The following is a 25,017-nucleotide window of genomic DNA, read 5'->3' as shown; positions in this document are numbered from 1 at the left end:
CAGAAACAAGAACACAATGACTATTGGAAGAACAGAGAAAACCACAGCTGAACCTTTAGACTATGATACAGTCTTAAAGGTCAACAGAGTAAATTAAATACACAAACTATGTTACTCGTTTTGGTTAAAACATTAGGTTATATATTTGCCTTTAAGACTCATTCAGTGTAATTGTGTTCCATGTTTTTACAGTGCTATGCCTCTAACCTTGGCAAAGAACTTGATTTCTTGCTCATGAGGTGACCTATCATTCTTTCCACTGCTAGCCATAGCCTCTGAAAAAAATGCAAATGCTAATATAGATTATTTTTTAATAATATACTTATTATTTGATATAAGTGTATTGTTTGATTGTCTTAGAGAGAATTATAGTATTATAAAATAGGTATTACATTAAATAAATGTAGGACGCTAGGCTATTTACCCAGGTGAGCAATGTATTCCTGTGCACAGTCCACATATTTCAGCAGTTTTTTCAGGAATTTATAGGCAAACCTTTTCTCCATTGAGGATGAGTCCTGTTCCATGTCTTTCAAACCCCTAGGAATGAAATAAATAACAAGGAGTATGAATTGGTTATTGCTTTTTTCCCCACATTTCTTTTATATGAAAGTGGTTTATTTTGTGAGAATAAGCCAGATATCCTCATTATCACCTCACACACACTCAGGCACACAGACCTGGTAATGGAATAGCCATTTATCTGCAGGAAGCGGAACAGGTCCTGGGCTTTCTCACGGTCTCTGGCTTTTTCTTTGGCCGTAAGTGTATCATATGGCACCAACAAGGGATGTGTTCCACCTAAATTAACAGGAACATACATAAACATAATTACATAAATACTATCCTTAAAGGTGGTTAAATGATTTATTTGGTTTTTGATTAATTCCTACATTAATGAATACGGCTTTAAAAATGTACTTTGGTATGCATGAATATGTCATCACCTTTCACCGCTAGGTCACTCTTCTTCTTTTTAGCCCAAATGTTGTGGTAGTTTTCAGCCAAAACCTCTACCATAGCCTGGAAAAGCAATGAGAGAAAAAATATAATCACATAGCAAAATATTCAAGAATATTCCTGGTTTAAGAGAAAAACAAACCCACTGGAAAGAATGTCCTATGAGGATATCCTATCATATATTAATTTAATTAATGTACATAAAATTGGCAGTGGTAGCTTATTGGTTAAGACACTGGACAGCTAAGCGGAAGGTTCCAGCAAATCCAAGAGCTGCCACTGCTGGGCCCTTGAGCAAGGTCCTTAACTCTCAACTTGTTTAGTTGTTTAAATAAGACAAATGTAAGTCACTTTGTATAAGGGTGTCTGCATAAATATAAATGTAAATATAACCCATATATACAGTTAAGTTAGCCAGTTAATTACCTGCAGTTCTCGAGACAGCAGTACATTGCTCATGTCTACTGGACTTGGGTGAAAACCGCTACCCTGTAAACATACAAGACACAAACTAGAACAAGGATAGTCTGGTCAAGTCTTGTGGAATTACAAGCTATGTTATTTTTTAAGCTCTTGGTTTAGTCCCATGAAATACCCCCAACCCATTCTCACGTAAAGAAATGTTTACATGCAACTTATTGGCAGCACCTTCTATATGTTGAATATCAATGTTCTGGCACAAGTATGAAGCACCAAGCAGGATAGGTGGGTTGTTAAGAGGGTGGTGCGATCAGCTGAGCATACCATCTGCACTGAGCTCCATGCCCTGCAGTCTACCTACAGCAAGCAGTGCTGGACCAAGGCTAGGAAGACAGCAAAAGACCTAAGCCGAACAATGGACAGAACAATGGACAATCCATACAATGGACTCTTCTCTCTATTGCGGTCAGGGAAGCGCTTCCGCTCACTGAAGGCCAACACAGAGACAATGAGGAGGAGCTTCTTCCCAGATGCCATCCAGCATCCTCAACGTTACAACACCAAGGACTAAAGTTGTATTTGCGACACAACACCCACACCACTTACATTCCTTTAATACATCTTCTATTCATTCATCTTCAGTAACCACTTTATCCTGCATTATCCAGTATTTATCAATATTTATTATATATGTGGGCAATTTCTTCAATAGAACTATCTTAAACAACTACAGTGTCCTCCAATAAAACTGGCACAGATGGTAAATATGAGCAAGAAAGCTGTGGAAAATTGTCTTTATTGTTTAACATTTTGTTTAAAAAAAAATCACAAAAATACTCTGCTCTCATGGATTTCAAACAATTGAAAACACAACACAGGTTTATTAAAAATATATATTATATTTCTTAAATATAAGTGTGTAACAATTATTGGTACCCCATGAATGAATGAATGAATGCCTTTTATTGTCACTATACACATATACAATGAAATTAAGAGCCACTCCTTTTTGTTCCGTGCAAACATATACATTCAATACACAAGAAGAATAAACAGATAATACACAGATAAATAAATAAGATAAATAAACAAAATAAATAAACAAGATATACAATATATGCAAGATATATGCACGATAGATAGATATTAGGGTGGATGGCGGAGGTACTATGAAATGCACAGTTTGAGACAATATATACATATGCTGTGGACTCAGTACATGTGTTTGTTTATCATGGTAATAGCTTTTGGGAAGAAACTATTCTTAAATCTGCTAGTCCTTGTTTTGATGCACCTGTAACGTCTCCCTGAGGGCAACAGATTGAACAGATCAAAGCCAGGGTGAGAACTGTCCTTAATGATAGTTTTTCCTCTGCTGAGGCAATGGGAAGTATAAATATCCATCAGGGAGGGGAGAGGGCAGCCAATGATCTTCTGTGCTGCTCTTACTACCCTCTGAAGCCTCTCCCTGTCTGCTGCGGTGCAGCTACCATACCACACCGTGATACAGTATGTCAGCAAGCTCTCGACGGACGAGCGGTAGAAGATCAGCAGCAGATTGGAGTCCAGATTGTACTTCCTGAGAACCCTCAGGAAGTGTAGCCGCGTTTGAGCCTTCTTGATGACCGCTGTGATGTTGTCCGTCCAGGAGATGTTAGCAGAGATAAGGACGCCAAGAAACCGGACGGTGTGGACCTTCTCTACACACTCCCCATTGATGAAGAGGGGGGCCAGCTCCGTGTTGTGTTTTCTGAAGTCTACAATAAGTTCCTTGGTTTTCTTGGTGTTTAGAGTCAGGTTGTTCTTTGAACACCAGGCTGCCAAGTTTAGGACTTCCTCTCTGTAGGCTGCCTCCTCTCCTTTTGAGATAAGTCCGACCACTGTGGTGTCGTCAGCAAACTTGATAATAATATTATTGTTGTAGACTGGTCTACAGTCATATGTGTAGAGACAGTACAGGAGGGGGCTCAACACACAGCCCTGTGGAGAACCTGTGCTCAACGTGCGAGTGGAGGAGAGGTGGGGCCCGAGTCTCACTGTCTGGAACCGGTTGGTCAGAAAGTCCTTTATCCAGGCACACGTGAGGCGGGGGAGACCAAGGGTGACCAATTTGGTGACGAGAATGTCCGGAATTATTGTATTAAAAGCCGAACTGTAATCCACAAAAAGCATCCGTACGTAGCTCTGTTGCTGCTCAAGATGTCTCAACACGTAGTGGACAGCTACGGCAATAGCATCCTCTGTGGATCTGTTTGCACGATAAGCAAATTGAAAAGGATCGAAATCTGGGGGGAGGTAGTCCTTGATGTGCTGAAGAACCAATCTCTCAAAGCACTTCATGATAACTGGAGTGAGGGCTACAGGACGATAATCATTCAGGCTAGTGGTGGGCGATTTCTTTGGCACTGGAATGATTGTGGCTGATTTTAGGCAGGACGGGATGACTGCTTGGGCCAGGGAGAGATTGAAAATTCTGGTAAAGATGTGGGCAAGCTGGTGGGCACATGATCTGAGCACGTTACCAGGTACACCGTCTGGGCCAGCAGCCTTCCTGGGGTTCACTGCCAGAAACATCCGTCTAACATCGTGTTCCCTCACAGTAAGTAGAGTGGTGCAGGAACCAGAAGGGGATGGAGGCAGGGCTGGACTGGTACGGGGGCCAGATGAGGGTGGAGGTGGGGCTGGAGCAGATGAGTGCTGTTGTTGTGATGTTTCAAAGCGAGCGAAGAAGCAATTTAGCTCTTCTGCCAGAATCGCACTCAGGACTCCGGTTGTCGCCTCACGGCCTCTGTAGTTTGTGATGTTCTGTATACCCTGCCACACCTCCCGTTTATTTTTGCTGGACAGGTGGGACTCTATGCTCCTCTTATAGGCCGCCTTAGCTTCCTTAATACCGCCTTTCAGGTTGGCACGGGCAGCTCTGTACAGAGCTCTATTACCAGACCTGAAGGCAGCGTCGCGGGCTTTGAGTAGTGTGCAGACCTGTTTGGTCATCCATGGTTTCTGGTTTTGGAAAACCCGGATGTTTTTTTCCACAGTCACATTTCCGATACAGAACTTGATGTAGTCCAGTACCGTTCCTGTTAATGTTTCTAGCTCTTGATGTTCAAACAAATCCCAGTCTGTCTGTTCGAAGCAGTCCTGTAGTTTGCAGAATGCATCATCAGGCCAGGTGGTAACAGTCTTTATAGTGGTCGTGACACTGCGTCTGAGGGGGGTGTAGGCAGGGGAGAGCAGGAGGGAGAGATGGTCTGATTGGCCGAGGTGGGGGAGAGGTATGGCTCTATACGCGTGCTTGATGTTGGAGTAAACATGATCCAAAGTGTTCGCCCCTCTAGTAAAACACTTAACATGTTGATAGAATTTCGGGAGTACAGTCTTCAAGTTCGCCTTATTAAAGTCTCCTGCAATTATGTGAACACCGTCTGGGTAAGCCCTCTGCTGCTCGTTTATGGTGTTCAACAGGAGAGAGAGCGCCGTGTTCACATTGGCATCAGGTGGAATATACACAGCCGTGATAATCACCACTGTAAGCTCTCTCGGTAGAAAAAAGGGCCGACATCTTACGGACATGTACTCGAGGTCAGGGGAACAATGTTTGTCTATCATTGTTCCGTTGTTACACCAATTCTCATGCACATACATACAGAGCCCCCCCCCTCTGCTCTTACCGGAGTCCTCAGTCCTGTCCCAGCGAAGCATAGTACGACCTGCTAGCTGCATGCTAGCATCGGGTATCCTCGGATGAAGCCAGGTTTCAGTAATAATCAAAACACAGCAGTCGCGAACATAGCGATTTCCAGCTAGTTGTAATTCCAAGTTGTCGATTTTATTCACTAGGGATCTGGCATTGGAGAGAAACAGGCTCGGTAAAGGTGGCTTGTGTGGTTGTTTTCTTGGCCTTAGCATAATACCGGACCTGCATCCCCGCTTTTGCTTCCTCTCCCTCCGCCGTCTGCGCCGCCTTCTGGACCCGACAACAATCCACGGAGAGCCCGGCAATCTCGCTATGTCGTCTGGGATGTTGTGCGTGTGATGAAACATTCTCGTAATAGGTATGCGGTGTTGATCCCCAATATCCATAAGGTTCTGACTTGTATAGCGGATGTTCGTGGAATCGATAATGCTCAAACAAATAATAAAGAAATAATACAAAAACAATGAAAAAGAGCACTGGAAAGGAGAGCCGTGAGCCGCAGCAACGGTGTGCGCCCCATGAACTCATATGAGAAAAATATATTTGAAATATATTCCCATTGATATATATATATATATATATATATATATATATATATATATATATATATATATATATATATATATACACATATATATACAGTGAGGGAAAAAAGTATTTGGCGTTTCTTGTGGCGTTTCTTGTGTGGCGCACACAGAGAGGTAGCCATACAGTGAGGGAAAAAAGTATTTGATCCCCTGCTGATTTTGTACCCACTGACAAAGAAATGATCAGTCTATAATGTTAATGGTAGATTTATTTGAACAGTGAGAGACAGAATAACAACAAAAAAATCCAGAAAAACGCATGTCAAAAATTTTATAAATTAATTTGCATTTTAATGAGGGAAAAAAGTATTTGACCCCCTCTCAATCAGAAAGATTTCTGGCTCCCAGGTGTCCTTTATACAGGTAATGAGCTGAGATTAGGAGCAAACTCTTAAAGGGAGTGCTCCTAATATCAGTTTGTTACCTGTATAAAAGACACCTGTCCACAGAAGCAATCAATCAATCAGATTCCAAACTCTCCACCATGGCCAAGACCAAAGAGCTCTCCAAGGATGTCAGGGACAAGATTGTAGACCTACACAAGTCTGGAATGGGCTACAAGACCATTGCCAAGCAGCTTGGTGAGAAGGGGACAACAGTTGGTGCGATTATTCGCAAATGGAAGAAGCACAAAAGAACTGTCAATCTCCCTCGGCCTGGGGCTCCATGCAAGATCTCACCTCGTGGAGTTGCATTGATCATGAGAACAGTGAGGAATCAGCCCAGAACTACACAGGAGGATCTTGTCAATGATCTCAAGGCAGCTGGGACCATAGTCACCAAGAAAACAATTGGTAACACACTACGCCGTGAAGGACTGAAATCCTGCAGCGCGCGCAAGGTCCGCTGCTCAAGAAAGCACATATACATGCCCGTCTGAAGTTTGCCAATGAACATCTGAATGATTCAGAGGACAACTGGGTGAAAGTGTTGAGGTCAGATGAGACCAAAATTGAGCTCTTTGGCATCAACTCAACTCGCCGTGTTTGGAGGAGGAGGAATGCTGCCTATGACCCCAAGAACACCATCCCCACCGTCAAACATGGAGGTGGAAACATTATGCTTTGGGGGTGTTTTTCTGCTAAGGGGACAGGACAACTTCACCGCATCAAAGGGACGATGGACGGGGCCATGTACCGTCAAATCTTGGGTGAGAACCTCCTTTCCTCAGACAGGGCATTGAAAATGGGTCGTGGATGGGTATTCCAGCATGACAATGACCCAAAACACACGGCCAAGGCAACAAAGGAGTGGCTCAAGAAGAAGCACATTAAGGTCCTGGAGTGGCCTAGCCAGTATCCAGACCTAAATCCCATAGAAAATCTGTGGAGGGAGCTGAAGGTTCGAGTTGCCAAACGTCAGCCTCGAAACCTTAATGATTTGGAGAAGATCTGCAAAGAGGAGTGGGACAAAATCCCTCCTGAGATGTGTGCAAACCTGGTGGCCAACTACAAGAAACGTCTGACCTCTGTGATTGCCAACAAGGGTTTTTCCACCAAGTACTAAGTCATGTTTTGCAGAGGGGTCAAATACATATTTCCCTCATTAAAATGCAAATCAATTCATAACATTTTTGACATGCGTTTTTCTGGATTTTCTTGTTGTTATTCTGTCTCTCACTGTTCAAATAAATCTACCATTAAAATTATAGACTGATCATTTCTTTGTCAGTGGGCAAACGTACAAAATCAGCAGGGGATCAAATACTTATTTCCCTCACTGTATGCAAAAGTACCTCATGCCCACAGTTAAATATGGTGGTGGCTCTTTAATATTTTAGGGTTGTTCCCTTTCAATGGGAACTCAAAGTTGCATGAGCTTCACGCTGTGGGAAGCGCCCTCACGCGTGACCAGTATCTGAAGTCTGCGTATAATCATGGCTTGCCGTGGTCAGGTGATGTAGCAATTTGTACGTCACATGATTATAAAACGGAACCTGTAAACTAGGTCATCAACCTTTAGCGAAAGACTGAATGTCAGTTGTCTGTGTGAACGCTCATAAAAACTCTTCACTTCCTCTCTATTTTTCAGATATATATATATATATATATATATATATATATATATATATATATATATATATATATATATATATATATATATATATATACATACACACACACACACACACACACACACACATACACACACACACACACATACATACATACATACATACAAGTGTTTGGGGGCTGACTGCACGCATTGTGCAGCGTTGTGACGGCTTCACAATTAGGCAGTTCTGCTCTCGGCTCGCTCTGTTCTCAGCTGAAGGGAGCTGGATTTTGATGCCTCGGGGTCCAGGGATCCCGCATGGATCTGGAGTTGGAACCAGAGACAAGCATACTCTATCTCTTGCGCTGTCCTCCAGATCTGGCTCTATGCTTCCGGGTTTTGGAGCTCACATATGACTCTGAGGAGTCAGAATGGGGTGCCAGTGCAGAACAGCTCTCAATCATATAAAGAGCTGCTTGAAGTGATCACTAGGGCTGTAGAAAAGTTTAATTTAGACTGGCTCAGGGCAGAGGAAGTGGGTCTTAGTTGGCTGGACGAGCGCTTTCACCCCAGTGAAATTAAAAACTCACTCACAATGCAGAAAACTCCCCTTTTTCCAGAAGTGCATGATGAAATATGTGCATGATGAAAACCATACACCAGCCGTATTTATAATGTCCCATGATGTCCGATTATTCTGTCATCATGGGGAATGAACAGTACAGGTATTTGGCAATGCCAAAGGTAGAGGAGGCACTTGCAAACTACCTCTTTCCATTGATGGCAGGGAATTTAGGGGGTTTGGCTTTGCTATCTGAGCCATTTAAGGCCACCTCGGCGTCGGTTGGCAAAGCCTACGCAGCAGCAGTTCTCGCTTATGGGTCACTGCATACAAAGGCAGTGTTACAGACTGTTGAATGAGCTCGACAGTGGAGAGGGAATTGGGCCCCAGGCCACGGATTTGTCTCTTCGGGTGACCAAGCAAACGGCCTATCATATTGTCCGTTCAATGGTTAGCTTGGTCACAGCGGAAAGGCACCTATGGCACAGACTTTCAGGAATGGGGGAAAATGATAGGGTCTCCCTGCTGCCCTGTTTAACCTTCGGGCGGGGTTAACGCCATTGCCAACAGGTTTAACCTTCGGGCCTCTTCAGTGGCAGGGTTAACGCCATTGCCAACAGGTTTCACAAGGTGAAACAGCAAACAGTGGTGTTCAGCCAGTTCCTTCCCCTTTGTGTCGAGTTGGCCAGCATTAGTGTGAGGGAGGCAGAGAGGTGAGTATGGTGGTCTGCCTCCCCTCATGGAAAGCCAGGGGGAGCAGGCGGCCAGAGTTACAGCCTGCAAGTAGGCCCAATCTAAGAATGATCATTAATGCCAAGCAGGCAAAGAAGTAGCGGTCCTCATGGGCCACAGAGGGAAGTATCAGGGGACATGAGGTTGTTAGGGCACTTAGCCCCCAGTATTACTGTAGGGGCCCCCTAGCCATTACTGTCCCAAGTTTTCAGTCCCTACTAGTCAGCGAGCTGTCACAGGGCAATGGAAATCTGATGCTTTCCCTCTGACAGAATATGTAACAGTTAACATCACTAAAAGACCATGTAGCAGCGTGGAAACTACTGGCAAATGTGTCTACAGTTCAGAGCTTGACCCCCCAGTTCAGGGGTGTGTTCACCACAGTAGTCAACACAGAGCAGAGCCCAAAGTTAGCACAGGAAGTAAGATCCCTCTTGGACAAAGGGGCCAAAGAACATGTACCCCTTCATATGAGGGAGGGAGGTTTTTACAGCCATTATATGGGATTCCACTACAATGAGGGTCTATTTATCCCCAACACGTGTAGGCCCAATCCTATCAACATTGAGCAAGATAAAGCTGGGTCTGGATATCCCCTCCAGTCTCGACAAGGGACTGTTGAGGCTTATGGCAGCAGAAGCCAATGTCATACCATTGGGCCTATTGCACAAGACTATTTCTGTGGTCAAAGTCAGGGGTTACATCAGAGGACGAAACCTCAACGAATAATCAGTGTCATGTTGCACTGCGTATATGCTCTGAGAATTTGGGCTGGGGTGCGGTCTTACACAGCTGTCCAGCTCATGGTCTTTGGAGCGATCCTCATCTAGAGTGGCATATAAGTCGCCTAGAAATGCAGGCTGTATTCCTAGCACTGAAATTATTTCTTCCTCAGTTGAGAGGTCACCATGTGTTAGTTATGACAGACAATACAGCGGTGGTCTCATATATCAACCACAAGGGAGGGTTACGTTCATACCCCATGTTCAGGCAGGCACAACTACTACTTCTCTGGGTGGAGGGAAAGTTTTTGTCAGTGAGGGAGTGGACATCCTGTTGAAGCAGGAGCTGAAGCCCGGATATTGGAGGCTCCACTCACAAATGGTGGAGTCCGTATGGCAGAGGTTTGGCCAAGGGGAAGTCGATGTATTTGCCTCAGAGGAGACAACATAATGCCCACTGTAGTTCGCCCTCACTCCTCCAGCACCACTGGGGCTGGACGCCATGGTGTCCACACACAGGTGGCTGAGGGCACATCTGTACTTCTTTCCTCCCGTCGTTCTGCTCCCTTAAGTTCGCCAAGACCATCTACATCTGTTGCTAGTGGCACTTTATTGGCCAGAGGGTTGATTTATCACCCAGGCTCGAGGGTCTTGCAGGGACCCTCAGACTTGGACCCTTTGAACAGGCCATAACCTCAATATGACGGAGAGGGTATACTCGTTCCCAGTGTGTGAAGCTCACACAACGTTGAGTTCCCTTTGAAAGGGAATGTCTGGGTTATGCAAAGCTCCCTTTGAAAGGGAATGAGACCTTGCGTAGCTTTGTCATACTGGGGCATGCCTGTGAATCACATCTTCACTTCAGAGGCTGATAATGTGGTTTAAAGGCCGTTTTATAATCACGCAAGGTATCAAAATGCCACATCACCTGACCACAGAAAGCCTATAAATAGCTGTGATTTCACAAAGACTTCAGATACTGGTCACACGAGGGCACTTCTCACAGCGTGACGCTCTTGCAACATCCCGTTCCCTTCTCAGGGAACAGGGTAACCCAGGCATTTTTCTGCCAGAGAACCTGGACATTTTGTTACGATACATGGCATTATGGACTCTATCAAATATCAACAGATGAAATGAAAACCTGACTGCCTCTGCTAGAAAGCTTAAAATGGGACATGGTTGGATCTTCTAGCAGGACAATGATCCAAAACATATGTCAGAATCAGCACAAAAATGGTTTATTGATTACAAAATCAAGGTCCTGCCATGGCCATCCCAGTCCCCTGATTGAAACCCATAGAAATCCTGTGGGGGGAACTGAAGAGGAGAGTCCACTAGTGTGGATCTCGAAATTTGAAGGATCTGGAGAGATTCTGTATAGACGAATGGTCTTAGATCCCTTGCCATGTATTCTCCATCCTCATCAAGCATTATACGAGAAGACACAGAACTGTTATCTGGGCAAAGAGAGGAAGCACAAAGTATTGACTAAAAGGGTGCCAATAATTGTTGCACACCTATATTTAACAAAGATATATATATTTTTTGGATAAACCTGTGTTTCGTTTGCAAATCTTTGATATTATATTTGATATCTTAGTGATTTAAAAAATAAAAATAACAAAAGATCAAAAGGTTAAACAATAAAGACAGTTTGCCCATATTTACCAAGCATGCCAATATTAGTGGAGGGCACTGTAGCTTAATGTTGCATAGCATCATATTGCACAAAACAACTGTAAATTCTAGTCTATGTAAATTCTATTTTATGTCATGGACAGTCGTAAAAAGCATGTTACTACATGTCATATTGTTGTTGTATGGTTGTCTGTGTGTGACAATTTTGATTTTGAATTTGAAGTACATTTCATAGCAACCTATCACACTTTCACTCGAATGCTATGCATGTCATGTTGTGCATCAACGCAATTTAACCTCTACCACTATGCTATTGCCCACCTCTACCACTATGCTATTGGAATAAGATCAATATGTAATTTTTCCTGGGCTTAGGAATTTTAAATTATATTGAGCATAGCCCACTTCATGCATAAGTACTGTGCATTTCACAACATATGATTAGACTTGCCAGGCAACTCCTCCTATCTGCAAAATCAGGCTTGCTTGTCAAGTGGTAACGGCATACAGTAATAAAGGTATTTTCAAAATGGGGATCGTTTATAGGCTGTAAATTTGTTAGGTTAAGTATACTGAGACATTCCACGTTTTGAAAATAACTGTGTTGCATACCATGTTACCCTGTGACTTGTAAGACCAACTGTGTTTACAGACAGGAGGAGATGTTTCCTGAGCCTGGCAAGTCTTATCATATGTTGCCAAAAGCATAAACTTTACACATGGAGTGGGGTACGCTCAATATGTTTAAAAAGGTAAACTGTTTATTATAATTAGTTATTTTATTTATTATAAAGTTTGATAGATTGTTATGTATGCTTGTGACAGAGTACTATTATTCAACTTAAGGAAGTTGCTGCAAACAAGTTGCATGCAAATATTTTTCCTGTTAGACTTGTTCAATACTCTGCATCTGGACCATGGTCAGTACTCATAATACCCACAAGGGAAGTCACAAAATTATATGCTAATAAGCATGCTAATCATGAAGATGAAACATTTGCCTGAGATGCTTGGGAAATTTTGCGCATCTTCTCGTTCTCTCTTTGCTGAAACATGGCCTCTCCCTCTTTGGTCCTGTCAATGTTCCAGCCCATGGCTAGCATACTCTTCAAAGACTCCTTCACTGGGAAACGGTAAACCTCCTTTTCCTGGGATATTGATAATGCATACACACAAATCAATGCAAATACAAAAGGTGCTGCATCTTCCAAGACAATGCACTTTAACCTTCTACCTTCTCTGTGAGTGATTTGTAGGATCTCAGCATGGGGTGTGTTTTTGCTTTCTCATCGATGCTATCCCCATACTTCCAGCCTAAAACAACCTGAAATTGATATGATTGTTAAGGACGGCCAAATAAAGGGCTTCTAGCTACAAACAATCAAACAAACAATATATACAAGATATGCATAAGATAAGTCTGAAGAGTAGATTATGATGGTGTTTCAGTCTGCAAGATAATTTGAAAGGTCTTGCAGAAGAAATCAAGGCAACTATGACTGTGGTATAATCATGAAGGAGTTCGCCACTCATTTGAACTGTTACATTTTTTTCAAGTATGGAGTCAATTCAGCCTGAATCCCTAAACTCCCTTAAAAATATGTGCTCTATTAATGATACTGACAGTTTGGCAATGTGCTAAAGTATTGGAACTTCATTTAACAAAAAAACCCAACAAAAAACATGCAAGCTAATTTATGCAATTGCAAAAGTCATAATAAGAGCTGTGAGATCTATTCTTAAACATTCTATTGCATCTAAAATATTACAGGTAATACTAAATATTTTATAATAAAAATATAAATAAATATGATGACACTTTACAGAAACAATTTATGTGGCTCCACTGCAGGTATAATAAGTAACTAAATAACTAATTAATAAATAATAATAATAATAGTAATAATAATAATAACAACAATAATAATAATAATAATAATAATAATAATAATAACAATAATAATAATAATAATAATAATAATAATAATAAAATTATTATTATTATTATTATTATTATTATTCTCACCAAAATCCTAATCATAACAACTGTCCTGCCAAGTTCAAATTAGCTTACTCAAGCTAAGAAAGTCTTTTTTAGAAGAAAGATTAGAAGAATGGCATAATGTACTTATTTGTTTACAATACGCAGTGTTCTGGGCCGTGGGATCATATTTTGAAGCTTAACACACCATAAATGTGCAGCACCTCCAGTCCTTCCATATCACTATAACATTACGGTGACATTAACATTACAGCCTTGGTGCACTGTTGTGTCTTTACATTCCAGGACATTTTCCCCCTCCCTCTCTACTTTCTGGATTAACTTTCCTTCAGTGTCCCAGTACCTCATGTTTCACAAATTAAACACTGATTACACCCTCAGACTTGTCACTGAACTGTCACCACTGAAGAAGATAAATCAAGATGGAGTATTTCATGCCTGATTTCAGAGCAATCAAGGCCCTGAGGATTCAAAAGTAATAATCGTCAGTAAAACCATAATCCTACCTTCTCAGTGGACCATTTATCATGAGAATGTTCCGCGTATTTGTGAGTTATGTATTCCAGCTTCTCTGGGAGGGAGATGCTATAAAAATGATTGAACAAAATATTTACTAATAGACTGATGATAATAATACATTGTTGCAGTTTTTTTTTTTTTTGAAAGCACACACACACGCACACACACACACACACACACACACACACACGCATGCACTTCTTCTCTCTTGCTTACTTTGTTGTGCTGATGGGTCTGGGGTCAAAGTTGCCCTGCACATCCAAAAAGACCGGCTTCTCCAGCGTTGTGCTGAGAGAAGAGTCAACATAATCCGGAGGCAAAGCTCCAGCTATAGCACTCAGACATGGCATGGCCATCTTAAACAGCTCCTGCTCATACTTCTACAACACACACACACACACACACACACACACACACACACACACACACACACACACACACACACACACACACACACGTATCTATAACGTTTTTAAAAATTGTATAAAAGAGATACACTTATTAATTAATTTATTTGTCATGATCACAGTTGATCCGGATTGTATCGTGTGAACACTGGGTGTGAGGCAGGAATACACCAGTGAAATCAGATGCATACTGGAGTCTTACTTTTTGAGAGAGTGAATCAAAGATGCCCCAAAATATCTTCTTGGTGAGGAGTAATTCCTCCTCAGAGGCCATGCCATAGCTGCCCCAACCAGAAGGCAGACAGTAATACTTCCAGTTCTGGTCATAATGGTTAGTCAACAGCTGTGGACAGAACAGAGTAGCATTAAGAAGTGCTCTACCAAGATACTGTCTATTTGTGTAGCAGGACAATAGGAACTAAACATCCAAACAGGTACTATATATTTTGGCTGGATTATTTGGATATTTAGCACACTAAAATAATTACTTGGTTTAAAAAAATATTTACTTATTCCGCAATTTCTCATCACTGTAACAGAGCTACAGTCATTTGAAAAAATAAGTACACAATAAAATTTGAATCAGGTGTTCAAGATTAGATGCCAGTGATCAGAACCTGCTTAGGGAGTGCAGGTGGAGTCTCTTATTTATACCTCTCACATCTAGTGTCTGGTGTTCCCTTTGCTAATAAGGTATGCAGTGTCATCATGCCAAGATCTAAAGAGTTCTGTAAGGCCTTCAGAAAAAAATTGTGGATGCCTATGACTCTGAGAAGGGATTTAAATAGATATCCAAGTTATTTGAAATACATCATTCATTCTAGTGCAAGCAAAATAATCTACAAATGGCACAAATTTCAAACGACTGCCAATTTGTCCAAGACTGGCTGTCCCAGCAAATTTTTCCCAAGGACAGAGCGTTTGCTGCAAAAAGAAGTCTCCAAGAACCCAAAATTTCATCACAGGATCTGCTAGTAAGTCTTGCAACTGTTGGTGTCAAAGTGCATGCTTCTACAATCAGAAAGAGATTGCACAAATTTGACCTGCATGGGAAGCTTGCCAGGAAAAAACCTTTGCAAAACTACAGTTTGCCATAGGCAACCATATCCCTAGCATATAGGCAAAGACCAGGCCTTTTGGAATAATGTGCTCTGGACAGACGAATCAAAGATCAAGTTCACTGCCTCAGGAACTTGCATTCATTGATTTAACTATGAATTCTGCATCATATCAGAGGGTGCTTTAAGATAATGTGAGGTCATTTTTCCAAATGTTGAAGCTGAACCAAAAGTTCAACCGGATAATGAAGAAATGGAGAGTTATGGAATGGCCTAGTCAAAGCCTGGATTTGAATACCATTGAAATGTTGTGGGGGATGTGAAATAAGCAGTACATGCAAGAAAACCCTAAAACATCTTGCAATTGAAAGAATTTTGCAAGGAAGAGTGGTCAAAAATTCCAGCAAGCTACACAATTATGCATAAATGCCTACAAGAAGTTATTTCTAGTAAAGGGGGCAATTCTAGCTTCTGAGGCCAAGGGTGTACTCACTTTTTCCACAGACGAATATCACATCTATTGATATTTCTGTTGAATAAATGATTGAAAAGCTAAATTTCCTTATGGTTTTGTTCAAGTATATCAACTTTATTAATAGGCAATCTTTCAAAGATGATCAAATGTTTGCTTGTCCAAATATGTCAAAAAAGCCAACAATTTCCATGGGGTGTATTTATTTTTTCACATGACTGTATATGTAGTTTAACCATCCCTCACTATCGCTTCCTCCCTTTCGTCTTTGTATTCAGGTCATAGTGTAAAATATCAGTGACATACAATGAAAAGTATTGTCATTCAGTGACCGATTTTAATTTTATAGTTGATCGAAAGATGCTCTCTTTTGTGTTTATGCATGCACCAACGAAAGTCGATTTAAATTTGACATGCCTAAGACATAATGAGATAGGTAAAATGTGTAATAAAAGATACTAGATGGAGAAACAGCAGTATAGCAAAGGAGACAACATTGTATTATAGTAACTAAAAGGATGCATAAATAATGACCTGTATTTACCTTAAGAGGCATCTTACAGTATTCAGAAAGCAAAGGCACGTCAAACACTAATCGACGCAGCAGCTGTTGAAGCATAGATGGCCTCAAGTACCTGCAAATATGATACCAGATAACTCAACATCACTATTTAACAGAAACATTAAAAGGTTTCCAGTTTTCACTAGGCTCTCCAACTAGCAAAAAATAAAACAGTGTAGGAAAAAAAAACTGTAATACACTGTTCTATCCTGTTGCTGTGCTCTGACTGTGAGTGACCTGAGTGTCACATGATAGTATAATTGTGCTTTTGGGTGTCACCTTGGTTATAGGGATACCACGACTAGAACATTATGAACAGATTCTATAATAAACAAAACTATAAGCATATCATTAGTCTCATCTTTAAATTATGACAGAACTAAAGGTCAGCAAAAAAACAAGTTCCTTCAGGGTGTAAAACCCAAAAAGACTTACTTGCACACGGCCAGAAGGCACTCCTCGATAGCATCTCTCTGGGCCTTAGTGAGTGATGAGCCCTTGCTCAGCTGGTAGATAGTGTGAAGTGTGGAATCAATGAGTGTGGCGTGGTGTTCTGTACCAGCAAAATGAGGGGCACAGCGAGTTAGCAAGGGCAGCATCGCAGAGCCGATATAACGGTTCATGGTCAGTGCTGTTTCAGTGGTCCTTAGTGCTTCCTACAGAGAAATTAAAGCAGATGTTTTCCAAAGAAAGAGTTTAAAAAAATTATTATGTACACAATCAAATTCTGAATAGAGATGAACTAAGGTTGTTTGCAAGTTTCCTTGTAAAAATGTAAGCTAGAGTCAGTTCGGATACTGCTGCCATCCAAAATAGTGTTGTTTTACATTAGAGAGCCTGAGAAGATTAAACAGTAGGAAATTTAAAGACATACCCACTTATATATGGATTGCAAGTCAGATCACATTTCATTTTGATCATTTTTTCATATTTAGAAATCATCAAAACAGTGAAGAGCATGACACCTACAGGATCTGCAACAATACTTAGTCATTATGCTGTTAATGCTAGCTGTTTTGCAATAAATGTTTGCATACGAGATGTGAAAAATATGAAAGCGCTGGATGAGAACTTGTCCAGTGCAACATCTGAACGGAGATGGATCATTGTCAAGTTGCCAATAAAAGAGAATGTCCGGAAAATTTTGGTCTAAAACATTCTGGCACTGGAATGAGATTTTCAAATACAAAAACATTTAACTAGTGTTGGGTGTAACGCTTCACAAAGTAACGCGTTACTGTAATCTAATTACTTTTTCTGATAACACAGTAATATAATGCATTACATTTAAATTTATGTAATTTGATTACAGTTACTGATAAAATAAAATAAAATAACATTACTTGCGTTACAAATTTATAGTTAAGAAAACAATATTAAATAAAATGCATTTTTAAAATAAATTACGTTTTGCCCCGAAGATTTTTTTCTTTAGCCCCGAATAATTCTCCACTTGGAGAGGTTTGTCACTGAGCAATTGAACTTCAGTAAAAGAAGATGGTGGTGTTGTAATTTTATATCTTCAGTGAATGGAGGCGAGACCAATCAGACAGGGTTTACATGAAAATATGTGGAAACACTCATGTCTTATTGGGAGACAGCTCTCAATTCTGCCAAACGCTAGCTCATACAGTCAGTGTGATTGAAAATGGATAAACTCAGACTTTAAAAAAAATAAATAAATAAAAAATAAAAAAAAAACAGTAAAGGGGTTGAAACTGAAACAATAACATCCTCTGATGCTGAGCAGGAAAACAAGGTGTGTAAATGTCTATATGAGTTACAGTTTACATGAACATGATGTGAGCAGAGCATAAGGAAAGAAAATGTATTTTTCATGGCACTGTAGCAGCTAAACCTATACAATGATAGCTTAGCTGTGCCTCCCCTTGGCTAGAGACAACAAAATAGCCCTGTTAGAAAAATTTTCTATTTTTTCAGTCTGGTAGTCCTACAAACTGTAACAACACGAGAGGCAAGTTTTATGATAAATTCATTTTTTTTGATCATGTCATACATTTACGTGTGCTAAAATTACTGAAAGAACTATGAGTTTCACTTTGTAATGTATTTTTGTAAGTAACATGAAAGTAATGTAATTAGTAATCTGATTACGTTTTACATGCAGTAATCAGTAATATAATCAGATTACTGAGGCCGGGCTTCATTCATTCCAAATATTTCACATATTTTTGAGCTCATCCATTTGCCTATCTGACAGACACATTTGCCAGTCCCACTAAAAATCTGGCCTTGAATATGTACAGTTTCAGAGTTCAGGCAAAGTTGTGAGGCTTAGGCTACAAGCAGGCTCATTCCAAAAGCATAACTTGCAAAATTGGTAAACAGGCTGTCATGGTTTCTGAAGCCCTAAGTTTTTTTTTAGTTGCTTATTTGTTTCGCATAGTTTTACAAGGTATTAAATTGGCATGCTATCATATTTCATGTTGAGAAAATCTCCTTCAAACACATTTACTATCAACCAAAAACAATCCAGAAATAGAGTAGTAATCTTTTTGTTTTGTGCAGGTCAAGAGTTTCAATTCATACTGCCCGTGACTCATTCATTCAATTCACACTGGTGTCATTCATACACAGAAGCTTCATTGGGGCCTTTCTCACTTTATGTAGGTCATAAACTGTGTAAATTGGCCATAAGATTATTATGACCATTCATTAACACTGTACACAATCAAAAAAGCATATTTGCTCAGCAAAATAAGTGTAGTGTCATGAAGCCACTTTCCGTCCATCAGGTTTAAAAGAAGCGAAGGAGCCATAACAATCACCTCACATTTAAATACATACAGAGTGAAAGCAAATATTTTATCCAGACACCACAGGCTATGCTATATATAAAAGACAAGTACTGTCTCTCATTTATAAATTTGGGATCAGCCCCAGGGCATTACTAGATTCACCCATTCTGTCTTGTATTTGACCTAAGAAAATTAATCAAAATGCACATCTCTATATGGCTTCTAAATGCAAACAAATAAAATGGAGCATTTTTCTGTGTATGATCTCCCCTGTCCAGTGATTACATCAAGGTGGGCAGCAGCTGCTGACCCAGTTTACATTTGAATGCTGGGGCATGACAAGTAAAAGGCAGCTGGAATGGTATTTCTATATGCATGACAAACATTATTTTACATTTCAGTTTCACTGAAGGAAGCTATCTGCTAATGTTGTGGATAAAAAATGTCATAAAATAAACATAAGGGAGACCTAGCATCCAGCAAAGGGGAGAAGAAGAAGAGACGGGCACCTAGACACATAGAAGCGGGATTAGGCGGACATTGACAAATTGGAATTACACTTTAAAGATCTTTAAGAGCAGTAATAGTCAAAAAAGTCAAAAAGAAGTGTACGAGCTGAGGAGTGCTAAAAACACACACACACACACACTCGTACAGTCAAGGGCGGGCAAGTCGACACAACATACGCACACACTCTCTCTTCCTCATACACACACATGAATAACTTTAATAATATCTTATAGTAAGAGAGAAACTCTATAAAAAAAACAGAATAGTAGGATATGCAGGACAGTAGAACTGTAATGATATTAAGAAATTGGAAGTACAGTAAACCGCTTTTCAAGTAGTATAAATATATATAAAATAAGAAATATAGTGCAAATATGAAAATAAATTATAAACTAGAAATACAGGAAAATGTAAACCTACTCATGACTCAAATGGTGAGGGTTCTTGGCTCGCAAGGAAGGCCTTAATTTTAAGAGAAAACCATGAGGAGCCATTTATAAGGGTAGCTGAGTCAAGCTGACCCCGCGAGATAAGAGTGAGACCAAGGTCTCTCTAAATTGTTTTGTCTCTCTCCACTTCCGAACCTAATGTATAAATACTGGAGCTTGAGCTCCAGGTGTCAGATCACTTCTGAGAATTCTCATCGGTGTGGATCTCGTGTGGTGGAATGGAACAATAAAGCTGGACCCTTGCTTCTTCTCACTCACGGCTGGTGTATTTTTTCTATCTCCAACTGGGCTCAGAGGTAGATGTGAGTATTGGCTTCTAAGTTGAGTTTTAAATGTTTTTGGGTAATAGGCTAAATTTGAGCCAACACTAACTTGTCATTACTGGAAAAGGATGTTGAAAAGCTGCAATGATTAACCACGGAAGTTATACACTTAGAGCAAACTGTATTATGAAAATTAAAATAATGAGCAGGTAGACCAACTATTGGAATCTGCAGTAAGTGAGTCAATATGAAAAAATCGGTTGCTCCAGATATTTAGGTCATTATTATGACACTGTATATGAACAGTAATATTGAATTATGCACTAATGCAAACATGGGTGTTTAAAATCATGCTTTGTATGATCAGTCAGATTGTTGTAAAGGTGTGTGTGCTCACTGTGTCCAGAGAGGCAGCCGCTCTTAGGTCAGGCAGGAAGCCAACTTCCAGAAGATGCAGGAGGAAGCTTTGGTCTTCTATGCCATAGACTCGGTCAAGAAACAGAACCATGGGTGCCTTGTGGTCCGGACAGAAACAGGCTGACATGTCAGGCTCTGTCACACTACCATCTGAGATAAAAAAAAAATAAAAATTTAAAAAAGAGCATTATCACATATTTATCTGTTCTGTCATTTTACTGAGGAGTCATGGAAACCCTGTTTTATTTGTCACTTTTGTCACTGATTCAATTCATAAGCTAATTATCACACTCCTACCTTTATTGACAACAGGCATCCTGAGTGGGATGCTGATTATGCCAACAAGGTCTTCAGTGGGCACCAAGGAGCGCAAGATGGCACGGATCCTCAGAGCCTCTCCTTTGCCTTTATTTATTAGCTGTGTGAATGAGGGCCAATGATTATAAAATAAAATCCAGAAGTACTAGCACCCTTCATGAAATTAAGCAAAAAAATTTACAAAATTTTGAAGTTAAATAAATTGAAAGCATTGCAGTTTTATACTAACACAATATCCTAACACAATACAACACAATATCCTGCATAAACAATCATAACATTACTGTAAATGTGCTTTAGAATTTAAAAAAAAGGGGAACCCACATGCATTTCAGGTGCACAGCGTCCCAGCAGATCAATGAGGGCTGAGTAGAACGACATGATAGCATTGCCCATGTGAACCACCTCTTCCTCCTCCTCATCTTCTGTAGACCTAAGAGAATGCGAAAGATAACATGACTTCTACAGTGTGCAGTAATGCTCAGCTTTGCATTGGTATTATACTATATTATAAAAAGTTAAAAAATGGAGACTTTTATGGATTGCAGACTACGTTATTTGGATTGTAACCGATAATGTGTTCTGAACAAATCTGAATACAGATACAAACAGTTGGTTGAATACTAGACAAAACAACCACACAAGCATGAAGTTTCTATTTTAATGTGGAGCTTTAAAGGATAGCTTGCGGAATCTCATCGGGAGGGTTGCCAAGTTCCTGAAAATTCCCATCCTAACTACAATTCAAAAATTAAAGAATACAAAAAGACTTCAACTATCCCAAAATGGTCAGACAAGGAAAAAAAAAAGTAGGCATATTTTTCTTAATTTTCTCAGTCTTTTCATGGACAATTAATTAATAGTGGTGAGCATTTCTGATTAGCAGCATCTGCAACATGCACATATTATATACAAACCTGGCAATTCTGTTTCCGAGACAAAGACCAAGATCATTAATATGATACTTATAGAAAATTCACTCTCATTTTTTCATCAGTGGTTTGCTTAAGTAGTTTTAACTCAACATTGAGTTACTGAGCTCCAAACTAAAGCCATATTCACAATTTTTCTGTACAAACAAAAGGAATTTCTTTCATACAGTGTAATGAGCTGCCACTCCATGCAAAATGAGGCATCATATCTCTAATTTCTGGTTCAGTGTTATTTGATTAAATTTAAAAGGACTAACTTGTACATTCATTGAGCATGTTTTTAGTCATTTTTAAATGATGGTTCTCCATCGTTATTAAAAGAAAACATTCTCTGAATTTTCACACAGACATTATAATGAAATGCTGCTTAAAGGATGCCCCTTTGACGTTGTGAGGATGTCCCAGGTTCATTGTACATTCTGATAAAATGTGCACCGAGCTTTTCTAATCTTAATCTAAACACACACTGAAGCTAAAGTAAAAAAATATATTGTTAGAAAACCAGGTTTTTTATTTCAAAACCAATACAGGCAAAAAATATTTGGCTGCTAAGGCTAAGGCAGTGGGGGTTGGGGGCTTTGCTTAGCTGTATACGTGACAATTCATAGGTACAGTAATATACACTTCAATTAAAAACTCCCATGATGACAGAAATACAATGGTGTGGGTTGTGTGTGTTTATCTTACGCATCAGAAATTAGGCCCTGGGTGGTGCTGGACAGGTCAAGTGCTGGTGTTTCTGATATTTTAAGGGCTTCCTTCATGGCAGCTAGCAGGCCATTACCGCCTTCTCCACGCAGAGCAGGGCCAAAGCACTCGGGCCGACGAATCAGCAGCTTCACTACAACACTGGAGTTCTCTTCTACGCTCTCACCTACAAAGAGAATTACAGTCACTGTTGCATTGATCTGTGTATATGTTTGTATGAGAATTAAATCTGATATATTCCCAAAACAAATGATCAATAATTATCAATCAATATCATCAGTCATAAATTATACTTTCAATCAAATGTACAATGTCAACAATGACATTGTTAAATATATGTTCCTCATCTACTCTAATCATTAATGAAGCCAGGAACTGTACCTTTGTCATGTTAAATTAAATACTCTTGTTATTTTGTGTTTGGCTTACCATTGACAAAAACAGCAAAGCGGAGAAAGGAGAGGTAGCGCTCTCCCTCAATTGGGTTCCAGCCTATATCTGGATAGCCTTTGGCAAGGAGCATGGGACAACTCTGCAGTCCACAGCCAGCCAGATATGTTACGACCTACACACACACACACACACACACACACACACACACACACAGAAAACAGAAATTATGGTTCCTTACATATGCACTGTAAGAATGATAAATGCCTTCCTTGAAATATATTCATTTTGGAATTCACCTTTGATTCATAAACACACACACACACACCTTTTCGAGATCAGGCTCCTCAAGAGCAAGTGCCAGGCTGTTGTTGTCCATTACAGAGGAAGCAGCTACATCTAGAGGAGTGGAACCTCTCATTGATGGAGAAGCTATGGGGATGCACATACAAACATGCTAATGTTTTATCACAAGTATTTTCTTCTGCAACCTTCATTATTAATGTGTGTAACCACTGTAAAAACTCATAACAACCAGCAGACATCAGTGTTTTTAGTGCTTGTTACAGGAAACCCAACATAGGTTAGTAATACTATAAAACATTGACGCTTACAGTAACTTAGAAGTAAAAGGAACAGTTACATCACAGTTTTCCCATCATTAAGTCTGAGCTTTGTTTTTCTGAGTACTGGTACTGGTACTGACCACTGTCTGATTCCCATGTTTACTGATAGATCACTCTAATAAAACCCACACTAAGTTTACGCACTCACTTTGCTGACCTCATGTACATTGGAATAACAGCTGCACCATTAAGTTCAATACATGCAAAACTAGCAGAGAATATATAACTTCTACTTATAATGTCTAAAAATATTGATAATAATGTACTCATTTTGTTTCTGGGACCTATTTCCTGAACTCTATTAAATTTATGAAAAATTGATTACGCTTTATGAAAACTGAAGTGCACGGTGAAGTGAATACTGACAGGTGAAGCGAATAAGATTGATTATCTCATTACAGTGGCACCTGTCAAGGTGTCAGATATATTAGGCAGCAAGTGAACGATCAGTTCTCAAAGTTGATGTGTTGGAAGCGGGAAAAATGGGCAAGCGTAAGGATCTGAGCAACTTTAAGTGTAAAATTGCGATGGCTAGTCAACTGGGGTCAGAGTATCTCTAAAATGGCAGGTCTTGTGGGGTGTTCCCGGAATGCAGTGGTTAGTACCTACCAAAAGTGGTCGGAGGAAGGACAACAGGTGAACCGACAACAGGGTCATGGGTGCCCAAGGTTCATTGGGATGGGGAGCAAAGGTTAGCCTATCTGGTCCAATCCCACATAAGAGCTACTGTACCACAAATTAAGTTAATGCTGGCTATGATAGAAAGGTGTCAGAACACACAGTGAATCTGCAGCTTGCTGTGTATGGGGCTGCATAGCTGCAGACTGGTAAAACTCTGGAGCAATGGAAGAAGGTGGCCTGGTCTGATGAATCCCGTGTTTTTTTTTTTTTACCTCACATGTTCAGCCGGGTACATGTGCATCACTTACCTGGGGAAGAGATGGCACCAGGATGCACTATGGGAAGAAGGAAAGCCAGCAAAGGCAGCGTGATGCTCTGGGCATGTTCTGCTGGGAAATTGGGCCCTGATATTTATGTGGATGTTACCTTGACACGTAACACCTACTTAAACATTGTTGCAGACCAAGTACACACCTTCATGGCAACAATATTCCCTAATGGCAGTGGCCTCTTTCAGCAGCATAATGTGCCCTGCCACACTGCAAAAATTGTTCAGAAATGGTTTGAGGAACATGGCAAATAGATAAAGGGTTGACTTGGCCTCCAAATTCCCCAGATCTCAATCCAATCGATCATCTCTGGTATGTGCTAGACAAAAATGTCAGCTCCATGGAGGCCACACCTCACA

At 40.3% G+C, this 25,017-nt stretch overlaps 1 protein-coding gene across 1 annotated transcript in view; it reads right to left on the bottom strand.

Annotated features, from left to right (window-relative positions):
- LOC108270491 (ryanodine receptor 3) overlaps window positions 1–25,017 on the bottom strand; it is a 232,279-nt gene that overhangs the window by 46,660 nt on the left and 160,602 nt on the right. Inside the window, exons 42-59 of the mRNA XM_053682611.1 lie at window positions 23,411–23,514; window positions 23,122–23,257; window positions 22,672–22,858; window positions 21,377–21,485; window positions 21,032–21,152; window positions 20,715–20,884; window positions 16,772–16,992; window positions 16,319–16,409; window positions 14,447–14,587; window positions 14,054–14,217; window positions 13,825–13,903; window positions 12,551–12,640; window positions 12,312–12,464; window positions 1,387–1,449; window positions 948–1,023; window positions 681–801; window positions 425–540; window positions 208–275 (exon numbers count right to left, since the gene is read on the bottom strand). Coding sequence (XP_053538586.1) covers window positions 208–275; window positions 425–540; window positions 681–801; window positions 948–1,023; window positions 1,387–1,449; window positions 12,312–12,464; window positions 12,551–12,640; window positions 13,825–13,903; window positions 14,054–14,217; window positions 14,447–14,587; window positions 16,319–16,409; window positions 16,772–16,992; window positions 20,715–20,884; window positions 21,032–21,152; window positions 21,377–21,485; window positions 22,672–22,858; window positions 23,122–23,257; window positions 23,411–23,514 — 2,210 coding nt within the window. The remainder of the gene's footprint in view (window positions 1–207; window positions 276–424; window positions 541–680; window positions 802–947; window positions 1,024–1,386; window positions 1,450–12,311; window positions 12,465–12,550; window positions 12,641–13,824; window positions 13,904–14,053; window positions 14,218–14,446; window positions 14,588–16,318; window positions 16,410–16,771; window positions 16,993–20,714; window positions 20,885–21,031; window positions 21,153–21,376; window positions 21,486–22,671; window positions 22,859–23,121; window positions 23,258–23,410; window positions 23,515–25,017) is intronic.

The sequence above is a fragment of the Ictalurus punctatus genome, chromosome 9, assembly GCF_001660625.3.
Source record: "Ictalurus punctatus breed USDA103 chromosome 9, Coco_2.0, whole genome shotgun sequence".
Taxonomy (NCBI): Eukaryota; Metazoa; Chordata; class Actinopteri; order Siluriformes; family Ictaluridae; genus Ictalurus; species Ictalurus punctatus.
This window is presented reverse-complemented; position numbering and strand designations above follow the sequence as displayed.